This window comes from Octodon degus, unplaced genomic scaffold (assembly GCF_000260255.1).
Source record: "Octodon degus isolate 3935 unplaced genomic scaffold, OctDeg1.0 scaffold00009, whole genome shotgun sequence".
NCBI lineage: Eukaryota > Metazoa > Chordata > Mammalia > Rodentia > Octodontidae > Octodon > Octodon degus.
Genome location: NW_004524585.1, coordinates 13,217,397 through 13,242,433, shown reverse-complemented (window position 1 = coordinate 13,242,433; position 25,037 = coordinate 13,217,397). Strand labels below are relative to the sequence as shown.

Below are 25,037 nucleotides of genomic sequence, written 5' to 3'. Positions count from 1 at the left end.
TGCAACATTTGAAAAAATCATGGAACCAAATAGCCTATGAAAAGAATACCTGACTATAGTATGAGAAGCAAATCAAGCTGTCATACCTCAACTGGAAATCAACCTATCTGGTGATTCAATTTTTTTGTGCTTTGATCACATCCTTCAAAGAACGAAGCACTCAACTAGTGATCTGGAAGTTATAAACTAAGTGCTATATTAGCAAGTAGGCAAAATGGCAAACACAGAACCTGTACCACAGATAACAAAAATAAACTACAGAAAAGGTAGAGGTCCTTTCTGTCCCTTTCCTACAGTCACTACTAAAGTTTTCCTTTATACATCCAGATTTTAAAAATACGCATTCAAACAAAAACATAAGTTTTCTCTCCTAGTTTACACACTTTGTTCCACACTTACTTACATCTTTTACTTGACACTATAGTCTGATGTTTCCACTTCAATAAATCAGCTTCCCCTTTAAAAGTTTCGCTGTCGTGAGATGGGCATGATGGTGCATACCAGAAACGCCAGCTCGTCAGGAGCCTTAAGTATGAGGACCCTAAGTTCCAGGCTAGTCTGGCTAACTTAGCAAGACCCAAAATGGCTACAAGTGGGGTATCTCAGTGGTAGAGCACTATATTAGCAAGGTACAGGGCCTAGGTTCAATCCTCAATATGGAAAAATGAAACAAAGGAAAGTATACAGTTCTTCTACCCAGCAAAAAATTTAATGGTGGCACTGAAAACTTACATCAATCTCCATGTGCCGAAATCTGCACACCTGTCGAAAACAGCGTCCTTCTTGCCATAATGTGCAAACAGTTTCATTTCCTAGTGCAGCTTCACAGTGACGGAATGGGCAACTATCGCCCTGTTAGAAAAGGAATGTAGCACTGAAATACAGTCCACATAAACTATCCACAACAAAAATTTACTGGAATCTAAACAAACATAATTTAAGAATAGATAACAACAAAAATAATCTAAGGGCAATAAACGTATAATTTCCTATAACCTATTTCTTCACAGATTATCTGATCTGTAAATATGAACGACCTGGGCCGGCCTGATAGCTCAGCAGACTGAAGCGCCTGCTTAGGCAGAGCTCAGTGGCCGTGGTTTGATCACAGGCATGCCATGCTGGCCCTGCCCGCAGGGCATGCTGAAATCGCAATGGAGACTGGGTATGGTGGTGCCTGTAATCCCAGCAGGTGGGAGGCTGAAAACAGGAGAATCACTACAAGTCCAATCTACATAGTGAGACTCCATAGGCCCTGTAGACCCTGGCCTAAATACAGAAAACAAAAACAGAAACAGCAACTTATGTTGACAGATGGGTTGGGAAAAAAAAAGTAGTAATATTAGATACTCCCTAAAAAACAATACTACAGCAAAATTGTTTCACATATCCTGCCCTGTATAACCCTAGGCTTTGGGAAAATTCAGAAAAAAGATAACATAAGGCTTTAATTAATAATAACATATATTATGTGTTAATATATAATTATGGTTCCTTGTATATTTTATCTGAAAACACTATTGTGAAAACTGCTTACAATCTTATTTTTAATTTTTAAAAATAAAAAGTTAAAAAAAAATCATTAAAGGGGCCGGGGAAATAGCTCAGTTGAAAAAGCGCTTGCACCACTAGGAAGAATGTATGCAATGTGTGAATTATTGAAACTGTCCTACCAGTTTGATTTGAAACTGTCTCATTACTATTTGTTTATCAATAAAATTATGGGGAAAAAAAAGAAAAAGTGCTTGCCTGGCAAGCGCAAGGGCCTGAGTTCAATCCCCAGCTTCATGAAAAAAAAAAAAAAAAAAAATTAGAAATGATACAAAAAAAAAAAAAGAAATGATACAGAATTTCACTCAACAAAACAGGAACTTAATAATAGTTGGTATATTCATAATGTCTTCAAATTAGCTGTAAAACTTCCAATTTTAAACAAAGCATTAATATGATAAATGAAATTACTGTAATATACAAATTTACACAATCCTGGGCTGGGGCGATAGCTCAGTGGCATAAGTGCCTGCCTGGCAAGCACAAGTTCCCAAGTTTGTGCTGTGCCGCCCCTTCCCAGCCCTGAGAGGCAATTGAGATTGGGCGTGGTGGCACGTGCCTGTAATCTCAGCTCTTGGGAGGCTGTAAACAAGCAGATCACTACAAGTCCGATTCTAGTAGTGAGATCCTGAACACCCTGTAGATCCCTTCCTAAAAATTAAAAAAAAAAAAAAAATTAAAAACCAACAACAAAAGTCCCAAGTTCAATCTCCAGTACTGCAAAAAAAAAGAAAAAAAAAAATTTACACAACCCTCACAACAAAATATAGCAAACATACTAAAATGGAGCTGTAGAGAATCAAGTAGAAAATCAAAAAATGTTGACAAAGATAAAGTAGAAAAGCTTAAAAAAATAAAAAAAAAAAAAGAGCTTCGCAGCCGACTAAGCGCCTGCTTAGGCAAGGGGGCATGGGAGTTGGAAGGTAGTCCCTGGCACCACATGCCCTGCCCCAGCCCTGCTGAGCTGCAACTGAGATTGGGTGTGGTGTTGCACGCCTATAATCCCAGCTGAAACAGAAGGATCACTAGAGTTCTAGAGTCCAAGCTGTGCAGTAAGACCCTGTATCAAATACATTAAAACAAGGACTTTGTACCTTTAGCAATGTAAATCTGGGAAAAGAGGTGATATTTAACCTTATAATGTTAAGAAGTATCACATAATTCTGGCACTCATTTAATAAAAGGTTTGTAAAATAATCAGCAAGCTCTAAGTCAAAGTATTTCCAATTTCAAAGCACTATAACTGTACTAAACAGATGAGAACATTAACTGAAGACTATGTGCCATGGGCCTTTTCTTTTGGGGTTACTCTGCACTGAACAATAGCCATAGCCATGTTAAATTCTGTAGTTTGATACAAGAAACTTTTGAGTTGCCAAGTTGTACAGACTGGACTCCAACTTGCAAGCTTGTGGCGGGTATACCACAAAAAGCTTTTTACTTTTTGTAGAACATGGAAAAATTACGAAGACAGGCTAGGTGTGGTGGTGCACACCTGTAATCCCAGCACGCAGAAGGCAAAGGCAGGAGGATTGGTGTGAGGCCTTTTTGAGGCAGGGTTTCACTTGCAGTTTAGCTGTGGTGATTCTCCTGGCTCAGCTTCCCCAGTGCTAGGATTGTCACCACACCCAGCACTGGTGTAAGTTCAAGGCCAACCTGGGCTACACAGTGAGTTCAGGACAACCCTGAACTACATAGCAAAAAAGCAAAACAAAACAAAAAAATGAACAATGAATTCTAAACATATTACTTTTTACAAAAAAACCTAACAGCAGACAATAAACAACTAAAGCAAAACATAAAAACGATTACTTAAAGAAAACTCCACAGGTTTTATTAAAGAAACTACAGAAAGACCTGATTTGGGAGCTATAGTTCTTACTTTGGTACATGTAGAATAGAAAAAAAAATAGCAGTCTTCTCCTTGATTAGACATGCTGAGTGAATTCTCAGATCAGAGGTGGCTTTCTGAAATAAGCCACTGCTTCTGAGATGAGGACCACTTCCAAGTCCTCTTGAAATGGGCTTAATCTTCCAATCTTCCAAATGACAACTCAAGCACAGAAATCGTCTTTAAAATGCAATCCTAAAATGAGACAATATATTACAGTATTTCAGTTAAATTCTTCCAACTGCCAATCAAGCTGGTAAGATTACAGTATCAAAATGCATATTTAACTACCTTAACATACACTTCCCCATAAACACCCTCATAAACACAGTGATTGTATGCTCTCATTTATAATGTAAATTTGTTAAGGACAGTCATGGTCTTTTCTTTTTGTATTACTCTGGTGTTTGATACTGTTTCAGCATAAAATTTATGTATGTATGTATTTGGGACAGGTCTCACTACACAGCTGGGACTCATAGTGATCCTCCTATTTTCAGCCTCCCCAGCGCTAGGATTACAGACGTATGCCACCATGCCCATTCTCAGTTGCTGGCTCAGTGCACCTGGGGGAAGGGCTGGAGTAGCATGTGGTGTCAGAGATGGAACCCCAGTCCCTGCACTTGCCTAAGCAGGCGCTTAGTCTGCTGAGCTATTTCGCCAATCCTCAGCATAAAATTTATTTATTTTTCTCTCAGCATAACATTTAAATAAGCACTGTTAAAACACATGAATCTACATTTTCAATAAAATTGGGATTATCTGACACAAAATACTTGCCAAATCTACATTTCTGACAAATTAGGTATTTACACCTGAACAAAAAAGTTTTAAACATCTGTGTTGTTTCTGCTTAGTATGTAATGACTAGCTAGGAAAAACCTTATTTGGCTAGAATAACTTGTGAAACTGAAAACCTCTGTGGCACTATCTTATATGCTGAAGGTGGCTAAAAAAAATGCACAATTATAAACAAGCAGCAAACGAAAAGCTTCAGGGCAATTCCCATACACAGTGATTGAACAAAACAACAGTGTATCTCCTTGCTCTTGCCATACCACAGTCATTATACTAGAATATCCAATAAAGCCTCTACAAAAGCAAAACACTTAGAGCATGTAAGAGACTATGAAGGCACTTTCTACAAACTCACACACCAGTAGACCAGGTTTCATAAATACTAGACCACGTTTCATAAATATTGACCTACTACTTGACATCAAACTAAATTCAAGCGTATTTAACTTACACTGTAAAGTCCTTATCAAGAAGAGTATGCCACACTGAAAACCTGCCCTCAAGTTACCAAAGTATCAAAAGTCTTGAAATTTATATATCCTTTGATCCAATGAGTCCAGTTTCTACAATGTCCTAAAGAAAAAATATTCAACAAATACTCAAGGTAATAATGCACAAGAACACTCATCACTATCTTACTTCTAATGAAGAAATAATAAGCAGAAACTTCAATTTCCAAAACATTGGAGGCTAATTTTCAAAAAAGTTGTGATACATCTATATTATACATCTATATAGTATGATAATACTTAGCTATATAAAGTTTGGTACACAAAAGTGAATGCTGCTGTAAAAACACAAAACTAAAATTAAAAAACTAAAGTATGGACATAGCTTTGGACTAAAGTCATGAGGAGAGGCTAGAAGAATTCAAAGTGCTTGACAGAAAAACCCCTTCAAGATACTGCTGCTACACCTAATATTTTGTTTAAGTGTTTAAGGTGCTTCTGGTGAAATCTGTCAAAAATGTTACTTAAATCTTGAGATGAAAATGATTCTTGTTATGAAGTGACAGGAAATTTAGGGGTGTTTTGTTCTGTTGGGTAAGAAAACTTGTAAGCAAAGAACATGGATATTTATCTGAGATTTCTCAGCAAAAGGTGCAATAGCCTGGTTTCCCCTTGCTTGTTAAAATAACATGTTAAAAACAAAGATTATAGGCATTCATCACTATATAGGTTCAAGAATAATTTAAAAACTGCCCCAAGCACTGGGGAAATAACTCAGTGGTCTAGGTACCTGCCAGGCAAGTACAAAGACCCGAGACAGTTCAATTCCTGGTACCTCATGCCACACTGGTCCTGAAACTGGGCATGGTGGTACACGCCTGTAATGGGAAGCTGAGACAAGAGGATCACTGAGGCCCTGTATCCAATCGATCAATAAACAAAGAGAAGTGCCTCAGGAGGGTGCTGATACACACTTATAATTCCAAGAGCTCAGGAGACTGAGGCAGGAAGTCTGACCAATTCAATGAGACCTTGTCTAAAAATAAAAAATAAAAACCTTTAAAAAGGCTGCTGATGTACCTCAATGCAAAAGCCTTGGGTACAAAACCATAAAACAAATAATATTTTTAAAAATTGTCTGAAATGGAGTCAAATTTTTATGGAATACTCAAATAACTATGAGACATATGCAAGAGAAAAACATTAAGCTGAAGAATAACAAAATTAAACAGCAAAAAATTTTTACAAGGAAGAAAAGGGGCTTAGAAGTTCAATCTCCTGAAACCGAATCTCAAAAAACTTAAATTAATTACACTATTACTACTAGGTTCAAGAAACAGCTCACAGATTAATCAAACAAAATGGAAACTATGATATGGCAACAAAATAGTATAAAATAAAAAGGATCAAGATGCATATGTGTACTACCAATTAATTCCCTACATTGAATTATGCATAGCAAACATTATTTTTTTTTTAAAAAAAGCATGAATTAGAATGTTGGGGCAATTATGTGCAAATACACAAATGAATAAATCTTTTAAAAAATTTCTAAATAATAATTAGCCCTCTCTTAAGCTCTCCAAGTTAATACAGAAATCAAGGAGAAATCTTTTAACATCTTATGCTCTCAACAAATTTTCAAAGATATAGCAATGATACAAATGAATACTATGGAAATAAATGGAAAAAAAAATCTTGAACTGTAAGAAAACCCAAATTTCTAGCCTCTGCTCTTAATCATTAATAAAGGGAACAAATAACAGAATAAAATCAATGAAAAACACACTGGATTACAAGAGACCATTGGGAGAAAACTCCCAGTACAAAAACAAAAAAAGACATGTCAAAATGAGAGAAAATGTATGACATGGAAGTAACCAGAAATAAAATTTCTAGTCCATAGAAATTCTGAAGAGATGGGATAAAGATAATAAAAATACCAAAAAAATTCTCTACATTAAATGGGCTTGAGTCTTTAAAAAGGCTCATCAAAAGACAGAACTTCATTGTAAAGATGTTCCTAGTATACATATAAACATTTCTGAATTCCAATATAAAGACAGAATCGGGGCAGGGGAGATGGCTCAGTAGGATAAGCGCTTGACTGGCAAATACAAGGATCTGAGTTCAATCCCCGGTTCCGCCAAAAAAAAAAAAAAGAATCATATGAGCTTACATGAAAAAGTAGACTGTTAAAGGGAAGACTTTATCATTATGCTTCTCATCTGAAACTTTAAATACCAGAAGATGAAATTTAAAAGAGATTATGACCTTAGATTTAGCCTTTCAAGCTGTATTTCACAGAGAGCTCAGAACCAGAAGATTTTAGACTTGAAATCTTAAACAAGGCATTAGCTAACTAAACAAGATGTATACTAAAAGTAATATTACATGACTAACCATGTTTATTTCAGGACTAATAATGGTTTTAATGTTAGGAATTTCATTACATTAATAGACTGTTTAAAAACCATGTCATCTAAGCAAGATTTCAGAAAGAAAAAAAAGTTAAAAATAATATTTTTTTAAAAAGTATAATGTCCAAGAATAAAATGCAACATCCACTCTTCAGAAACTTAAGTTTCAAGGCTGGCCTGGATGCTTTACCAAGACTTATCCCCCTAGCGCTCGCATGCACGCACACACACAAACGCACGCGAGTGCGCGCACACACACACACACACACACAGATTAAAGAGTGTGTGGGGTAGGGATGTAGCTTAGAGTTGGAACGGCTGCCTAGCATGCATGAAGCCCTAGGTTCAATGCCCACAGCATCACAAAAAGGAAAAAAGAGAAATTCAGTAAATAGTAGAGAACTTCCTAAGCATCAGAAACCCTAAGTAATGAAGCATGATTACAACACTACTGGAGACCTCACTTAGAACAAATGACTCTCAGTTTGTACAAGTCTCTGAAGAGTCCCACATTGGTTTAATACACACAGTAACAACAACAACAAAAACATTAACAAAAAAAAATGGATGAGACAAAAAAATCTATCTGAAAATTATGTGTTGGTAGACAAACACATTTAACAGGAAAAAAAATTTTTTTTGAGGGCCGGCCAAATAGCTCAGTGGATGAAAGAGTCTGCAAGCAGGCACAGCTGCACAGGGTTCAATCCCTGGGCCTGCTGTGCCAGCCCCACCCTTGGGTGCGCTGAAAAGGCAGTTGAGACTGAGCATGCTAGCTTTTCAAGGTCAGTGAGGACTCAGGACATAGGAGAACCTGTACTGTAACATCCCATAACTCAGTGGTATCCCAAATTTTCTGATCAGGGAGATTATGGGGCTACAGAGTAAAGTGATCAATAATGTAAGGTGTGCCTAAAGAAAGTCACAAGGAGAAAAAATTCTCTCAGGCTTTCACAGAGCACAAATTGGTCAGGCAATGGCCGTGACTCATCACCATGGCTGACACTGACAAAAGGATCTCCAAACTGCGGTACAGGGTTTCAGCAAAAATCCTGAGGGAATCAGACTGACCTTGTCAGATACAAAAGTTACATTTTTGTAATATAGGTCTTGCTTTATCTTGGCCTTAACCATCCATCAGAAAGTATAAAAAGTAAAGCCTAATTATTAATAGGCTGAGCTGTAAAAGGCTCAAGTCAACAACTTCTGACAAGGGGCCAGAGAGATGGCTCAGTGGAATAAGTGCTTCCCTGGCAAGCACAAGGCCCTGAGTTCAATCCCCCGTTCCACAAAAAAAAAAACAAAAACAAAAACACAACTTCTGACCTAGCCAGTCCTATGGATAACCTACCACTATTATGGACTACTGGACTATATTGCAATATTTTGCTGAATTCACACACCTACAATATTTAAATGACAATGGAATACTCATTTGTGACTAAACTAAACAAAAAAAGGAGATACAAATGAAGAACCATTTTATATTTGTATATTCAAAATAGGATAGATATACAGCTACTTTCTCTTAATTCAATGAATAGTAAGATTTGTACTAATAGTGTTTGTGGACAGGAAATCATGTCTGCATCTTGTACTATGAATAACCATTAAGAAGACAACAATATGCAATGTATTAATTATTGAAACTGTCCCACTAATTGATTTTGAAACTGTCTCACTGCTATTTGTTTCTCAATAAAATTATTAAAAATAAATAAACATTTAAAAAAAAGGACTGGGCGTGGTGGAGCGCACCTATAATCCCAACTCTTGGGAGGCTGTACATAGATGGATCACTATGAGTCTGATCTAGTAGTGAGCCCCTGAACACCCTCTAGAGCCTTCCTTAAAAATAAAAAAAAAATTTAAAAATTTGAATAAAAATGTAAGATACACAAAGTCAGCAATTCTGCTCTATGCCAGAAATAATTCACATAAGAGTCCCATTCATAATAAAATTATACATAATAAGAAAATAAAGTATGCAAGAGCCACATTGTATTAAAAGGAAGACACAACAACTGTGAAACAAGGCACTGAGGGGGGTGGGGGAACTACCCGCTTGGGCCCCCCTCTCCTGTCCCTCTCTTGGGACAGGAGCTTTCTTTCTCTCAATAAATATATTCTGCTCATAACCTCCGTTTGTTCCTAAAATTCATTCTTCGGTTTCAGAGAACACAAACTCATGCAGGTCAGGTCCAGAGATCGTTTTTCCCTATGTCATTTGGAGGTTCCCTGTATGGTTTGGAGGTCACCCACCCGAGACCAGTCTTTCTCCCTGTATCATTTTAGAGGTCCCACCAAGATCATTGGATGGAGATTCAAAGCTGAAATGAAAATGCCTAGTGTCTACTGAGGGCCTTTAGATAGAACCTCTGAAGAATATATCTGACTGCCGGTCAACAACTACGACCCATTTCAGCTTGAAGAAGCCAGAACAGTCATCACCCATAGTTCACTCACAGCAGGTCAGGTTATTTTTTCAGAGGGGGGAATGCTGCAGGCAGCCAAGTTAGACAGAAATATTATAGGCAGTTAGACAGGGCCAGGCCCTCAAGGAGACAAGATGGAAGACAAGGTGACTTTGCAACTTGGAAGAGACAGACCATATAGACCATATGGGCCATATGGGCCACACCTCAAGACCAAGACAAAAAGAGGAAGCACAGCTACATACTTCCCTAGGGATGGGCATTAGGGATTGATATCCTAAATAGTATCAATCAACTTGAAAGAGCCCAAATGAGTCACTAGCCCAACTCCCAACAGGAAGAGACCCTGTTCCATACTCGTGCCTGCTTGCTATGTGATTCGCTTTCCCATTTGTTACTGGATTTAATCAATTTTACCTGAGGAATGGTGCTTGTAATCTCATTGGTTGACCATAGTTTTGTCCCACCTCATGCCCAACTAAGCAAGCTCCCATGTCTTTTCCACCACCTTAGACCCGCCTCACCACATGGTTTTCCTCTATAAAAGTCCCCTGGAAGAGACAACTTACCCGGGGGAACTACCCTCTCAGGCCCCCCTCCTGTCCCTCTCTCTCGGGACAGGAGCTTTCTTTCTCTCAATAAATATATTTTGCTCATTAAAAAAAAAGAAACAAGGCACTGAATACCTGGATAATGGAAAAACGGAGTACAGGATAAACAAGCTACTCCTCCCAGGAATAATACATACATATAATACAATTCAAGTCAAAATTTAGCAAGTTTTTTTTTTTTTTTTTTTTTACTGAAACTTGCCAGACTGTAAAATGAAAAATAAGTTTGAAAAAATACTTAAAAAGGAATGGAAGAGGGGCTGGTGAGATGGCTCAGTGGTCTAAAGCACCTACTTAGAACAAGCTAAGCAAAAACGCAGCGACCTGGGTTCAATCCCCAGCACCACATGCCAGCCAGCCCCGCCCCCTGGTGTGCTGAGCTGGCCACACACACACACACACACACACACTAAATAAATAAATTAATTAAAAAAAAAAAAAAAAGGAATGGAAGAGCCTTGCTGTACCTGATTATTATGGATCGTAAATATAATAATGTTTAAATGTAATACTGACAAATTAATACATGGGTCAACAAACAAAAGAACTCATAAGTATGATTCATGAAAAAAATAGCATTTGAAATTAACACAAATGGTCAGTTCCTTAAAAAAAAAAATCTACTTCATATCCAAAAGTTCCTAAAGAACAAAAACAGAGACTGTAAAGCAGTGGTAGCTCACTACTTATAGCCCTATACTACAATTCTCAATTCATTAACAGTGCTATGCAAAAAGGCAAGCCATATAATAAAAATGGTATTTTTATAACTCTGAATTAAAAAAAAAAACATTTTATAGGATAGCAAAGTTAAAAACCATAATGAAACTGACAAAAATTAAAAAGACCAATGAGCATGTGGCCAGAGAATAGTGTCTTTACTAAAAGGGACACATTCACATCAAGAGCTTTTCAGTAAATTGTTAGGAACTTTTTTAAAGAGTATTTAAAAAACTACAAATTTGCATCCAAAACCTGGAAAGAGTTTACACAGATATGTACACAAGGCTATTACTACATTAGAGCTACTTTTGTTCAAGTGGTAAAAATTCAAACTGCCTATCGGTGAGTGATTCATTAAATCCTGGCATAGGGCTAGCCAGATAGCTCAGTGGATTAAAGTGCCTAATTAGAGTGCAGCAGCCAACCCCTGGCATGCTGTGCTGTGCACTGATCCCTCACCCCCAGCCTGCAACTGAGACTGGGTGTGGTGGCGCATGCCTGTAATCCCAGTGCTTGAGAGGCTGAAAACAGGATCACAAGTCCAATCTGTGTAGTGAGACCCTGTACTAAATACATAGTATGTATATATATATATATATATATGTGTGTGTGTGTGTATAAAACAAATCCTGACATACCCATACAATAAAACATTACACAGTCATTAAAAAGATAAGGAAAAGAAGTGTACAAAGAACTATGTTTAATAAACCATAACAGCACCACTCTCCAAGAACATGGAATTATAAGAGGATTTCAACTTGGTTGTATTAGTTTTACTTTGTGCATAATTACCCCAAAAAAGGTAACAAAAAGTGATATTTCCATCCAAAACCTAAGAGCTTGTAAACTACTGTAAGAATAAAATTTTGGATAATGGCTTTTTGATCTTTTACTAGTACAGGAAAATTATTAGATTACAAAAATAGGGGGCCTACCCCTTAGCTCAGTTCTTTAAGTAGCTGCTTCAACAAAGCAGTCAGGCTCAGGTTGCTGTGGTTCCATCCCCACAACTCAAGCCAGCCAAACCTGCCCTGAAGGCATTCGGAGCAAAAAAACAAAACAAAACAAAACAAAACAAAACAAAACAAAAAAACACACAAAAATAGCTTACTCTTTTAATGAGAAAAGGACCCTTTTCCATACTTACATTAGCTGGTTGTTCTCAACAGGAACGTCTGTGTCTTCACTGAGTTCCAATCTATTACGCCTGTAGGTCGAACCAACACTCAATCCATGAATTAATAATAATGAGGCAGAAAAAATTTTCTTCCTCACATTGCCAAGGAAACCTCTCAGCCACAATTGAAACACAGGATGTGTTTTTAAAACATCTCCCAACTACTGGAAGATTAAGTCCATTTGAATAACCTTTGTCAGACTGGAGACAGCTACCATTAGTTATCTCCTCAAAAACAAAAACCAAAAAAGTTCATTTAAAGATGAACTTGAGATTCAGAGAATCATTAAAAAAAAAAAAAAATCCATCTTCCATAGTCGAACAATTTAAAAACAAAAAGCAAAAAACAACAACAACAAAAAAAAACCACACAAAAAAACAAAATTCAATAAGATCCAATTTCTGGTCTTCGAGATTTCTTCACCTATTAAGAAGAAAACAGAAACCTTCCCCCATCTTTATTATGTGTATAATAAAAGCATACTTGTATGCAAAAATATAGTGTTTTATGTATATAATATACATATATAGTAACTGGCTTATACACACGCACGCACACACACACATACACACAAATGTGTAGAAGTAAAACATCTGAGTAAGTTTCCCCTTTAAAATACAGTGTAAGTCTTTAAATTTGGGTTCATTACTAAAATACCAGGGAACTGTAAAGTTGACATTACAATTTGCCCAGCCCACAAAATAGCATGAAGGGAAATCCCTTACCCATATTTCACTGTGTATAATATGGACCTATGTATAACATCATCATTATCAGGGAGTGTTCAACCAAAACAGATAGAAATGTACAGTTACAGAGTAACTACAGAGTGGTGTGGCAAGCTGTAGAAGGCAGAGCAGCATTACAGCCATTCTGAACTGGTACTGTCAGAACACAGAAAGCTTCTACTTTTTTTTTTTTCCTTCTTTTAAATCAACAGCATCACTGGCACGGCATTAACACTGGTGCTTATACAACCTACATCAAATTCTTTATTATTGATGGTGACAGCTAAAGACTAATTATCCACATACCCCAGTTAATAAAATGGTAAACATTTGGAGCTGAAATTTCATTTCACAATGGTACATTTACCATTCAAGAATTTTAAAAAAGAAAAAAAAAAGTATTTTGATACACAGAAACAAGTTTTCTAAAGTTTTGAAGCCAGCGCAGTACCAAAGCAAGTTTGATTCTCGTGTAATGAATACTACATAATTTCTAGGCTAAATCTTCCCAAATACTAGACAAAACTAAAATGAAAACTTAAAAAAGTGGACACCTTTTACTCACACTTAATACTAGTCAATTTTCCAGGAATTTTTTGGGCAGGGAATATCCCCAAATCTAAAATGAAAAAAAGGAAAAATTGGGATCTTACATTAGTTATTCAGTTTGAAACTTTAAATAGTTGTTTACTAAAAGTTGTCATTCTGGCTTCCTAGTCAAGAAACATACTTTCAGAGTGGAAAGGTATCACAAGGATCACTGAGATCTTTTCACTCATTTCACCAATGATTCCTAACATATGAAAATACTGACTGCTTGTTTTAAGACTATATAGGCCATAACTTCATAGTTCAAAATACAATACTTTGGATCACTAAGTAGGATCATTAAGTATATTTTTTAAATTAGAAAAATATTTTTTGGGAAATGCACACTGGGCACATCAAAGAATAGTCATATAGGGTTTGTGATCCAATTCCCACTGAGTCTTTTTGAATTTTGTTAACTTTTTCTTATATTAACCATAAATTATGCAAAAGCTCCTAGTTTTTGTGGTTTTTAAAATATATCACCAAAGTTTAAAAGGGCAATTCAAAGACTGTATTTCCTAATTGTTTCCTAATATTCCACTTTTATAAAGAACCAATCCTAAATGTAAGTTATTTCTATCACAGACTAATTTGAAATTATAAAGCTGACCAGTATGAGGAGACAAAATAGAAATTTCCAAATATAAAACAATTTTGTGGGTTTCCTTTTTCCAAAGTTGTAGACCAGCATTAGGGTTTTTTAAGAAAAATGAAGAGAGGGAAGGAACACCAGATTAGTCTTTTTTTTTTTTTTTTAATTTACAGGTTTCAGAGTTATCAAAGTTCCCATGTTGGGGGAAATTCTAGCATCCATTACTAGCTCAGTCTACCAGCCAAAAATGGCCTAATGCCTTTCAATGCTGCACTATATTTTTTGTAACTAAAAATGTCTTTGCTTTCTTAACTGATTTCAAAATTTTCAAATGTTAACAATTGTAACTTACTAAATAAAGCAAATCTTCATTCTATCAAACAGTACACACTGCTTCTGAGGAATTTTTAGCCCTTGTGTTTTCAGGTTTTCCTAGATTTGTTTTTTGTTTTATTTTGGTTTTGATACAAAGTATCACTATACTGACCAGGCTCAAACTTGTAGACTCAAGCAATCCTCCTGCCTCAGTGTCCCAAACAGGTAGGCACCAAATCAAACCCAGTTTTGTTTCTTTTTTTTTTTTGGTGCTAGGAATCAAATTCAGGACTCAGGATCTTCTGCTTGCCAGGTCAAACCCAGTTTTTTTTTAAAGAATTAGTACGATTACATATAATGATTATAGCAATAAGAATACAGTAACACAGCAAAAAGTTGCCCATTTTAAATAGAGAAAAGAAAAAGAAATTAAGGTAATATTTCTTTTTCACTGCTTTGAACAACCTTATTTTCAGGATCCCAGCTCAGAACCAATGTAGAATAATCATAGTTAACATTTTTCAAGTTCATTTTCAGAAACATCAATTGTTCTATATTGTCAAAGTCCAAGCTCATGATTTGCTTTGGATGAAAGTGGCTATTTGTAGTAAAGATACATTCAGACTGCCAACTACACATGGGGCAACTTAGATACTGAAGGGCAACTTGGGTTAACGCTGGCCAGACGCTCACCTTCTTCTGCCAGTAAACCAAAGGATCATTACCTCCTGAGAGCTCTGAATATTTCTCTTTGAAGTACTCATCCACCACGGCTATAGCAGAAGGAAACATGAAGCTTTTGCTTCTAGTAGCAACAGTGTCTGCAGCTGAGCTATCCATGGAACCTGAATTGGAGGTACTTTCTTTTATAGAGGAGGTAAATGATTCGGCTCCTATTGTAACTAAGGAACCAGAGGCTTCTGTAGTTGCAATTTGACAAGCCTCTGGTGAAGATTCCATATAACTGCAAACCTCTTCTGCAAGGATCTGTTTATATGTATCTAAATCAGCACCATGAGGGAAAAAGTCTTCCAAGCTGTTCTTAAAGCATGGATCTAACAAAGTAGCTAAGATACAGGGTTTAGATTTGAGCATGGCACTTAGTAGGGTATCAGTTTCAAGTTTCAGAGATAAACTGTCCACCAGATTGAGAGCTTGAGTAATACCTCTGACTTGAAAATCTTCTCTGAGTTTCTGAAGGGAAAGAAGTAGATGATGGATTAGGGGTAGCACCTGATTCAATCCCATGGTCTTTACACTTACTTTCTGGGTGGCCTCTTCAAAAGGCTTAAGAATATCACAAACATAAGTCATTAGCGTCCACTGAAGGGAGGTGAGTACAACTCCACTGGCTCTACCAAGACTATGATGAACTGAGTAGCAATGCTCCAAGAGCCATTTTAACATATAAAAAGTAGAAACCCAATGACCTGTTTCATCCTGCTTCAAATTCTTCCATGGAAGCTGGTGATCATTTTGGAACTCTTGTAGTATTTGACGAGCCTTGACTGAGTGACTAAAATGATGACATGTTTTCCTAGCAGCCACTAACATATTCTCAATGCTCTTGTGCTCACAGAAGAAGTCCTGAATGACGATATTTAAACAATGCAGGAAGCATGGCACATGGGTAAAACCACCATCTTTGATTGCGTGTACCACATTAGAAGAATTGTCAGAAACAATGAAGCTAGGGATAAGAAAATTAGGAGAAAGCCACAGACCAATCTGGTCATTTAATTCTTGCAAAATGTTTGTTATCAAACAGTCTTTGGCCAAACCTGTAACACAAAGCACTGCCCACTTTCTAAAATCAGGGCTCCTGCTATTATTAGGAGAAGATGCAGTTTCCAAAGACACCCAATGTACAGTCACAATGAAATAGTCAGTGGATGGGTCATGGGTCCATATATCAACTGTCAAGTGTATCTTTTGGCTTTGAACATTCTCTAAAGTTAGAAAAATTTTTTCTCTGACACAATCATATAACTGAGGTACAGCCTTAGTGAAAAAGTAAGTCTCTGATGGCAATCTATAGTCAGGAGCCACAATCTGCAGGAATCTCTGAAAAGCTGGGGTTGAGAAGTAGTTGTAAGGATGCATATCCTCTACAATCATTTGAATAATTGCCTGGCTTATTTGATTAGAGGCCAAGTTTTCACAAAATGCTGTTTCTCTCTCTTGTGCATCTGTATGATTGTCTTGTTCTACAGCAGGCACAGGACTTTCTGATCTATTTTCAACTTCTAATAAAGGAGATTCATCTGAATCAGAGTCACTAAGGTCCTCAGCGGTTAAATCTTGGCTGCCTGTAGACTTCTCTCCATGTAAAGTATCATTCAAGAGATCGCCATTCTCAGTCTCAGTCTCATCTAATCCATTTCCAATAGCACCACTGTCTTTGTTGGCAACAGCCCAATGGATGGGATGTGTGGCCTGCAGGTGTCTTTGTAGCGTCGAAGTTCCTAAGTGGGAACCTGGCCGACCCCGGCTCACACTTCTTTTACATATGTTACACACAGCTCTTGAGATGTGCTGAGGGTCAGTGTAAAAAAAATTCCAAACTGCAGAAGTCTTGGCTCTGGTTCCAGGTATTAAAGCATGCTTGACAATGTTACTTTTGATGAGAAATCTCCCTCTTTCAGCCCTCAGAGCATCAGTTGCTGATTTATGACGTTTCTTACTCATTCTACTATCATCTATAGAATCAGTAGGAATATATTCAAAGCTTCCATTGCTGCCAGGGGAAGGGGGAGATAAAGATACATCCAAAGTAAAGTCCTCTTCTCCACTAGTGACTCCAAACTTGTTGGCCCTGGTCCAGTGAGGTGAGTGTCTGGCCTGCAGATGTCTCTGAAGAGTAGATGTACCAAGATGGCTGCCTGGTTTACCCCTACTGACACTTTTTTCACAAAGATTACAAATGGCTCTCCACGTGTACTGGGGGTCAACATGAAAGAAGTGCCACACAATGGAGGTCTTGGCTCTGGTACTAGGAAGATAGATCTGTTTTTCTATATTGCTGTCAAAAAGATTTTCTTCATCCTGCTCAGGGGCACTGGAAGTTAACAAAGCAGGAGCATCCACAACAGTCCTCCCAGATCCCAAATCCTTATTAAACTTTTTGGCAAGAATCAATTTTTTTCGACGCCTTTTCCCTTTAATCCGCAAACCCTTCTTTCTTTTCTTTTTAGCAGGCAATTTTGCCTCTTTATCCACTCCTGACACCATCTTTCCCTCTACAACATCCTCTTCATCTGAATTAGAATTAATGGAAACGCATCCCAGAATCCCAGCACCACTGAAAGTGTTGCATCTTCTGTCAGGAGAGAGTGAGGAAACTGGTACACTTAAAGCACATACGCTCATTCTCCTTATGGCTCCAAAATTCCTACCAGGATGTGCCAATGGGTTTGTTACTGAAGCAGAAATACAGCTGTTACTTTCTATTTATATTACCTTTTTCCCAATTTCTAGGGGGAGTCAAATTCCCTTTGGAACAATGACTTCGAAGCCTGATTATTTTTGGAAGAAAAATGACAGCAGTGAAGAACATCCCCAAACTCTTTGTTAGGGGGTTTTAAAATCCCTTCCAATGTTCTAAATTCTAAATGCGAACAGTCCAGCATTCTCATGTTACTGAAAAAAGAACTAAGGCCCACTTCCCCACAGTCATAGAGTTGAGCTTGTTATTAGCAGCTGAAGCCAGAGCTTTCAAATCTCAGGTTCACGTTTTTCCTGCTTCATCAAGGACTGCACCTGCTTGAAATGCCTTCAGTTCTTAAAATATGTATTTTATGATGCCTCGTGATAACATCAATTTTCTTCTGAAATTTTCAGGAAATTTCATTTAAACAAAAACATAGTGCACCATTCAATATTCATCACTGATTTGCCAATACAACCCAAAATTTTAGTCAATTCTGGAAAGCTAAATCAGACTCCACATACTGGTCATTAAATTCTAATTGACCTCTTTAATACTAACAGCACATTTTGAAAAATGTAAGTGACTGAAAAAATTATTTGGGAATTAAATTTTAAAACAAGGTAACAAGCAACATTTTCAATTAACCGTTTCTATTAAAAAGTTAACATTTTTTATACTAAAGTTTTACGCTTGTAAATAATTAACAAGTTGATCTCTATATGAACAGCAAAAACTTAAGTAAGCCCTTGACACCAATTCCATTTCTTTTGCATTGATCCCTCCCCTCTCCTCCATACCTACACATATTTACCCTACAAAGCATCGCTATTACTAGTTCCACAGCCTCCTTCTCAAGGTCCAGAACCAAGGCCTGGAAGATGTCAACAATATGGACCTTCCCCATAGGAATCCACACCGATTATGGGAGTTTAGGGGGTGCTCTTCATTACGGGTTCACCAATCCTACAAGGAGAACGAAGTGTCCCTGTAGCTCTTAACTCTGAAGAGGGGGGCGAGGGGAGATGGGGAATGGGTGTGGGACAGCGAAGTAAGGTCAGTGGCTTTCTATGTGGAGTCTGAGAAAAGGTCTCACATAGCGGGCAATGAACAGGTAAACTCGGCTTCTGGAACTCCGGCTGACTCAGGTAAGGTGGGTCCGCTAACCTAGACAGCTGCCGCGCGGAGAGCCATCTAGTGACTGTCGGGGTCGAAGAACAGTTGGTTTACAGGGCTGCCCTGGCTTGGGGTTCCTCAGCACCGGAAGTGGGGGAGGGGAAGAAGGCCGGTCGGGAAGGAGCAGGCGCCTTGGGGGTTGGGCGCAGAGCGTGGGGGTGGGGCGGACGGCAGAAGGGAACGGGAACCGGGCTCCCACTCAAGCCCGCGAGGGCATCGGCCGAGAGGTAGGGGGATCGTTACCGCAAGGCTCAAAGACCCCCGCTCTGACTCCCCCGGCTAGGCCACAACCCAGGGGCGAGGGAAGGCCGCTGCCACTCCCCTCGCCCTTTCCCCCACCTCCCTGCCCCCCAAGCCACCCAGCAATCAAAAAACGGGTCTAGTTACCAGAGAACAGAAACTTTACCGAACCGATGACACTAGTTCCGACTCCCGCCTGCTGCCACGTCTTTCTTCTTTCTTAGCCGTTGCCGTCTGCCGTCCTCTCAGCAGCAAAAAAAACCTAAGACTGCCAGCGTCAAAGATGGCGCCCGGCTACAGGCTTGGTTCTAAAGCCCGGCCAGTAATAGTGCCAGCACGACGCCGAGGGCGGGGAATTCTGGGAGATGTAGTTTCCTCTATGAGACGATGCCTAAAATGGCTTCCCTGCGTCACGGAGACACGTGGGCTGCGAAGCGCTTGGCTATTGGGTCCCTTCCTTGGCGAGGATTTGCCCTTTCTGCAAGTTCTGTTGGCTCTTCACATGTCTTTGATAAAGTTTTTTTTGTTTTAAATCAAACTAAGTGAATGAGAATACTGCAAGAACTGTCCACCATGCGGTAAGCGTTCAGTTTACCAAATGTTTTGAAGGCCTGTATAAATTTGATGTAAAAATGAACTATAGATTTCCTTTGCACTATTGTAAGATTTTTACAATTTTTTAAAGTTTTTTTTTCATTTGTTTTAGTTTTTTGTTTTTCTTGAAACAGGGAGTTCTTGGTATGTAATTCAGATTAGCCTTGAACTTATGTAGCCCAGGCTGGCCTTGGCTAACTTTTTTTTTTTTTTTTTTTTTTTTTTTGAATAGGCATAGAACTCAGGACCTTGCTCTCTGGCCCTGGTCTTCAATTCTTGGATCCTGCTGCCAGTCTCCTAACTGGATGAAAGCAGAACTGAGAGAAAGTTAGGCTTACCCTCTGCAAAATCCTCCCAGCTCAGGCAAGCAACTCTCCAGGCCACCCCTCCTTCAGGAATGCAGACTTGCTTTTCCCTGGGTCCTTTGCCTTTCTCACTGATAAGGGCTGCACTTAAGGCAGTTTTCTCATGGGACTCTCCTCCCTTAGAGAGCCAATTCTGGGTACTGACACTGATAAAACTAACAAATGGGACTATGAACAAGCTTCATGCATCGTAACATCCCCAGATGCACAGCACTTGTTCTCTTTCAAGGCTAAGATAGATAGGGTTAGCTCTAGGGTGACTGCCTTTTTTTTCATTTTGTATCTCTACTTGCTTGACATCACAAATTGTATAAAAGGGGACCTCACCTGGATTGGAGTCCAGCCTAGTTTTTAGTATTTCTTGTGGCTGAGACAGTACACCATTAAAGTCCTCCTGAAAAATCCCTCCTGGTCTCTCCAGTTTCTTGGAAATTCCAGAACACGATTGTAGTTGTGCACCACCACACTGCACCCTTTCTCTGAAAAATTTTGAGGCATGATTAGTGCAACCCATAGAGAACACGGCCATACTTCCAAAACTGTTAGATGGATTTAATGCAATCTGAAACGCATGGATAGCATGCCTCACAGAACTCCTGAAAACAATCCTAAAATTCCTTTGGAACCAGAAGAGACCGAGAATAGCAAAAGCAATTCTGAGCAACAAAGGCAAGGTAGGGGACTTGAACCTGGACCTTAAATTAGGACAGAGATTAGTGGCCAGGAAAGAGGAGAAGAGAGATTTATGTGAGGAAGAACCCTGCAGGTGTGCAGAGAAATTCAGGGAGACTCCACAGCTTACAGGAGAAAGAACATTATCCAGGTATGTAGGAACTAGATCATGGAGGCCTTCAAGTAATGGGAAGGTGTTGGAATTGCGTTTCATTGACAGTGGGACTTTCTTGAAGTCTTTGGAGCAGAAACAAAAATGTAGAGGGTGTGGTATGTGTAAGGCTGTGCTTTGGAAAGGTGGAGGCAGTCTCAGGTTTAGACAGGAGTGGGGTCAATGAAAGCATCTAAGAGCAGTCCCTTTTTGCCTTATCTTTTATCCCTTCTGCCTGTTAGAGCTTTAATTTGCCCTCTAGTGATTTCCTATGGCTGAGTAATATACATGACTTTATCCATGTGAGGAAAAGGGGTGTAAGGTTGGGTGTGTGTGATGGCACAGGCCGGTTACCCCAGCTACTCAGGAGGCTGAGGCAGAAGGATCGCAAGTTCAAGGCCAGCCTGGCAATTTAGCAAAATTCTGTCTTAGACTAAAAATAAAGATAAAAGTGGGAATGAAACTTGGTGTTCTTTGGGTTCAGTCCCCACTATAAGAAAAAAGAAAGTAAAGTGTGTTGGAGGAGCGTAGCACTCGATCCCCTTGTTCTGACATGCTACATTTTTCACCTTTGTTGCTAGAGTCTGTGGCTTCTTTTCACCTCTCACATACTTTTAAATCTGTTTCATCTGAATTTATGTCCTGGTAATAAAGATTGAGGCTGCTTTTTCATCTTCCTTTTTCTTTTCTCAGTACAGGGGATTATACCCAGGTCCTTACCAAAGTACCACTCCCAGCCTTCTTTTTTATTTTTTATTTTTGAGACAGGCTGGGCTTACACATGTGATCCTCCTCCTTCAGGCTCCTAGAGTTCTGGGATTATAATCACACACCACCACACCCTGTTTAGAGGCAGTTTCTGCTAAAAATACAGATTCTTCATGTGGCCCTACAAATTTCCCAGGGGGTATTTATTTAGTCATTTATTGTCTTGAGACAGGGTTCCACTATGCAGTTCAGGCTGGTCTTGAACTCACTTTGTAGCCTAGGCTGGCCTTGAACTCTCAGTGATCCTCTTAGTTTAAAGTGGGATAAAATACCTAACATCTCCACCTCCAGTTTGCATCTATGTGCTGGTCTGAGTCACCTCGGATTCCAGGAACAACAGGACTGACAGATAACATCTGTGGTGAGTCAGAGCTACCTTCCCAAGGAGCTCAACTTCCCAACTTCCTTCTCACAGTGGCCAGGACCCTGCCTGACCCATTCTGAGATAATGACCAGATAATGACAGCAGTTTGACCTGGACTGCTTCACTGTCCATAGCATGGGTCGCCCTCATCTCTATTGTCTCTCCAATAGAGCTATGCTGATTAAAGTTCCTTTTGCAATTTTCACTATTATTTTTCCTCTTCGGTTTTTGAGGCAAGTGGCTGGACCTGATTTGTTGGGATTTCCTAAATTGGGCTCTGGCCTAGGATACTCCAGTAACATCTTCTGGCATCTCTGAATTTACTCCAGTAGGGTCATTCAGTGAGAATAAATACTTTTCAGTGTTTACTTTTGTTACGACTTTTAGTCAGCATTTATTGATACTCTGTGGTGTACCGCACGATATAGTAACAGCTTTACACAATTATTCAGTTTAATTCTCACCATTCCACTGTAAGATAAGTACTGTTGTTAAACCTCTTATACAAATGCTTGAAAAGTTCTAATCATTTGTTTCATTTTATTATTGGGAAGTAGTGAAGCAAGATTTCAAACCCAGGGCCCCAAATCATGCAATCATTTGACTGTTTTCTCTTTCTTTGATTTTCCCTTCCCTTCATTGTTTTTTGTTTTGTTTTTGCAGAACCAGGGATTGAACTCAGGCCCTTGTGCGTGCCAGGGAAGTGCTTATTCCACTGAACCATCTCCCCGGCCCCCCTTCATTGTTAAAGAACCAGTTCTGTTTTGGTTTCCTTCCACACTGTGCTTGCCTGTCCTCTAGTTCCACCACAAGCTCCTTCTCTTTGCTCATTGAATCATTGATGTTTCCCAGGATTCCACATTCTTTCCATGAGCCATCCTATTCAGCCCCATGGTTTTCACTATGTGGTGACTGGGTGGCACTGGGTGACTCAGATCTTATCTCAGACCCAGGTCTCCATTTAGCTGCCTACCAAATTTTCCAGGTGGATGCTTCCAAGGCACTTAAGCACACTGAAACTAAAATCATCAATTTATGGTCGTTGACTCTACATTGGCCACTCCTGTCTAACCTTCAGACTACCTCTGTCTTTCTAAAGCACAGCTTTGTAAATATCACACCTTCTATCTTTTTGTTTCTGCTCCAAAGACTTCAAGAAACTCCCACTGTTGGGGCTGGGGAGATGGCTCAGTGGAATAAGCATTTCCCTGGCAAGCTCAAGGGCCTGAGTTCAATCCCCATTTCTGCCAAAAAGAAAGAAAGAAACTCCCACTGTCAATGAAATGTAGTTCTAACACCTTCCCATTACTCAAAGGCCTTCACAATCTAGTTCCTACATACCTCAATAATGTTCTCTCTCCTGTAAGCTGTGGAGTCGCCCTGAATTTCTCTATATACCTGCAGGGTTCTTCTCACATAAATCTCTCTCCTCCTATGCCCGCCTTTGTCCTCATGAATGATACCACCCACCATCCCCACAGTTACTGAGGCCAGAAAGCTGGGTGTTATCAAAAACTTCATCGGAATAGTGATGCTGGGGAGCTAGGAAATTGATCAAATGTGTGTAGGTGGGACTAGGCCTCAGTGCCTAAAGCAAACAAGCTACCTCCATCCTGAGAAAAACATCCTGTCTGGTTCAGGTCAGCTATTAGTCATTACGTAACTTTGTGTCACATGTTACTGACTTTGCAAAAGTATAAATAAAAGATCATTTTGTTGTGCGTTGAGTTAGTCTTGCCCATAAAGCCGACTAGTGACCACCTAGCCCAGCTTTTGTCTTGTCCATCTTTCTCATTCCTGTCGCAGTGTCTCTCCCCGGGTAGAACTGTTGACAGTAAGATCATTGAATCCCTACACTGTCCTACTGACTTCACCCCCAAGTCTCTCCCACACTTACATTTTCTTCTTAATTCTCATTGCCCCTGCCCAGTTTAAGCTCCTATTACTTGCTGCCTGCTTTCCAGATTACTGCCAGTCTCTTATCTGATTTTTGTCTCTTTCCCTTTCAATAATTGCTTTCAATCTACCATAGAATTTCTTTTTCTAAAATGCGAATATAATATACTTTCCCCACATGTTTACTTACATGTAGAAAATCTACTGATAGTGGTTAATTAAGGGATGTAGGGTTGGATGTCTGAGGTAGAAACAATACAGTTTTTTTTGTTTTTTTGTTTTTTTGTTTTTTTTTTTGTGGAACCGGGGATTGAACTCGGGCCCTTGTGCCTGCCAGGCAAACATTTATTCTACTGAGCTATCTCCCTGGCCCTAATATATACTTTTTATTGTATACTATTTTGTGCTGGTTTAAATTGCATCTGCATGTAACTTTTTATTTATCCATTCATCCTAAAATCTTACCAGTCCTCCCCACTCCGGCTCTTTGCACTGCCACATTGAGTGACCTGCATCTCCTTTAGTGTGTCCTAATTTTGCAAAGCCCCAGGTCTTTGCATATGTAGTTTCTCCTGGTTAGAACTCCTTTCTTGGCTCTCAGCTAACCCACTGGCTCTTCACCTGCAGGATGCAGCAGCCTGTGCTCATCAGATGGTTCAAGAATTGCCTGGCTGCTCATTTGCTTTTCTCTGTGTATACTGTGAACTCAGAGAGGTTAGTCACAAATGTCTTTTTTTTTTTTTTTTTTCCCTTCTCTGATCAGATTTTGTTGGGACATTTTAGTTATGCATAATGATCACTTGCATCATGGAGAATCTGTACCTGCACTTAACCCACCTCCCGCACCCCTCCCTGCCCTTCAATTCCTCCTCCCATCTTCATTTACCAAAGCTTTAGCAACAAAGGTCCTGGTCATCTTCATAGCCCCAGTTCCTGAGTGTGTGCAGTATGCACTTGAGTAAATGCGAGTGGGGAGGAAATGCTCAGATTGAGTGTATATGGGAGCGGGTTTTGTGGAATTTCCTGGAAAGGAGTTTGAGTGATTGTAAACAGAACCATTGCTTCTTGCTCAGGATAATGACTTGAGAAGGTAGATTGG

The 25,037-nt window shown here is 39.1% G+C and overlaps 3 protein-coding genes across 4 annotated transcripts in view; all 3 read right to left on the bottom strand.

The window, feature by feature from the left end:
• Window positions 1-19,365, bottom strand: part of Zc3h11a (zinc finger CCCH-type containing 11A) — a 48,563-nt gene extending 29,198 nt beyond the window's left edge. The window contains exons 1-5 of one of the 2 annotated variants that reach the window (XM_023708182.1): window positions 19,276-19,365; window positions 13,353-13,406; window positions 12,029-12,088; window positions 3,434-3,637; window positions 733-852 (exon numbers count right to left, since the gene is read on the bottom strand). In XM_023708182.1, the coding sequence (XP_023563950.1) occupies window positions 733-852; window positions 3,434-3,487 (174 nt within the window). In that variant the 5' untranslated portion in view covers window positions 3,488-3,637; window positions 12,029-12,088; window positions 13,353-13,406; window positions 19,276-19,365. Of the gene's footprint in view, window positions 1-732; window positions 853-3,433; window positions 3,638-12,028; window positions 13,407-19,275 lie in introns of both variants that reach the window. The other variant, XM_004625380.2, reaches the window with a different exon arrangement.
• The window catches only part of LOC101586177 (ATP synthase subunit f, mitochondrial-like), a 290,636-nt gene that overhangs the window by 165,929 nt on the left and 99,670 nt on the right, over window positions 1-25,037 (bottom strand). The window lies entirely within an intron of this gene.
• Window positions 14,119-18,515, bottom strand: Zbed6 (zinc finger BED-type containing 6). Its single transcript, XM_004625382.2, has one exon. It carries the CDS (start codon window positions 17,652-17,654, stop codon window positions 14,715-14,717), a length of 2,940 nt encoding a protein of 979 aa, XP_004625439.1. The 5' UTR covers window positions 17,655-18,515; the 3' UTR covers window positions 14,119-14,714.

Excerpts from the sequence above, each read along its gene's own strand:
- Zbed6 (XM_004625382.2), bottom strand. The coding sequence starts at position 17,654 with ATGAGCGTATGTGCTTTAAGTGTACCAGTTTCCTCACTCTCTCCTGAC.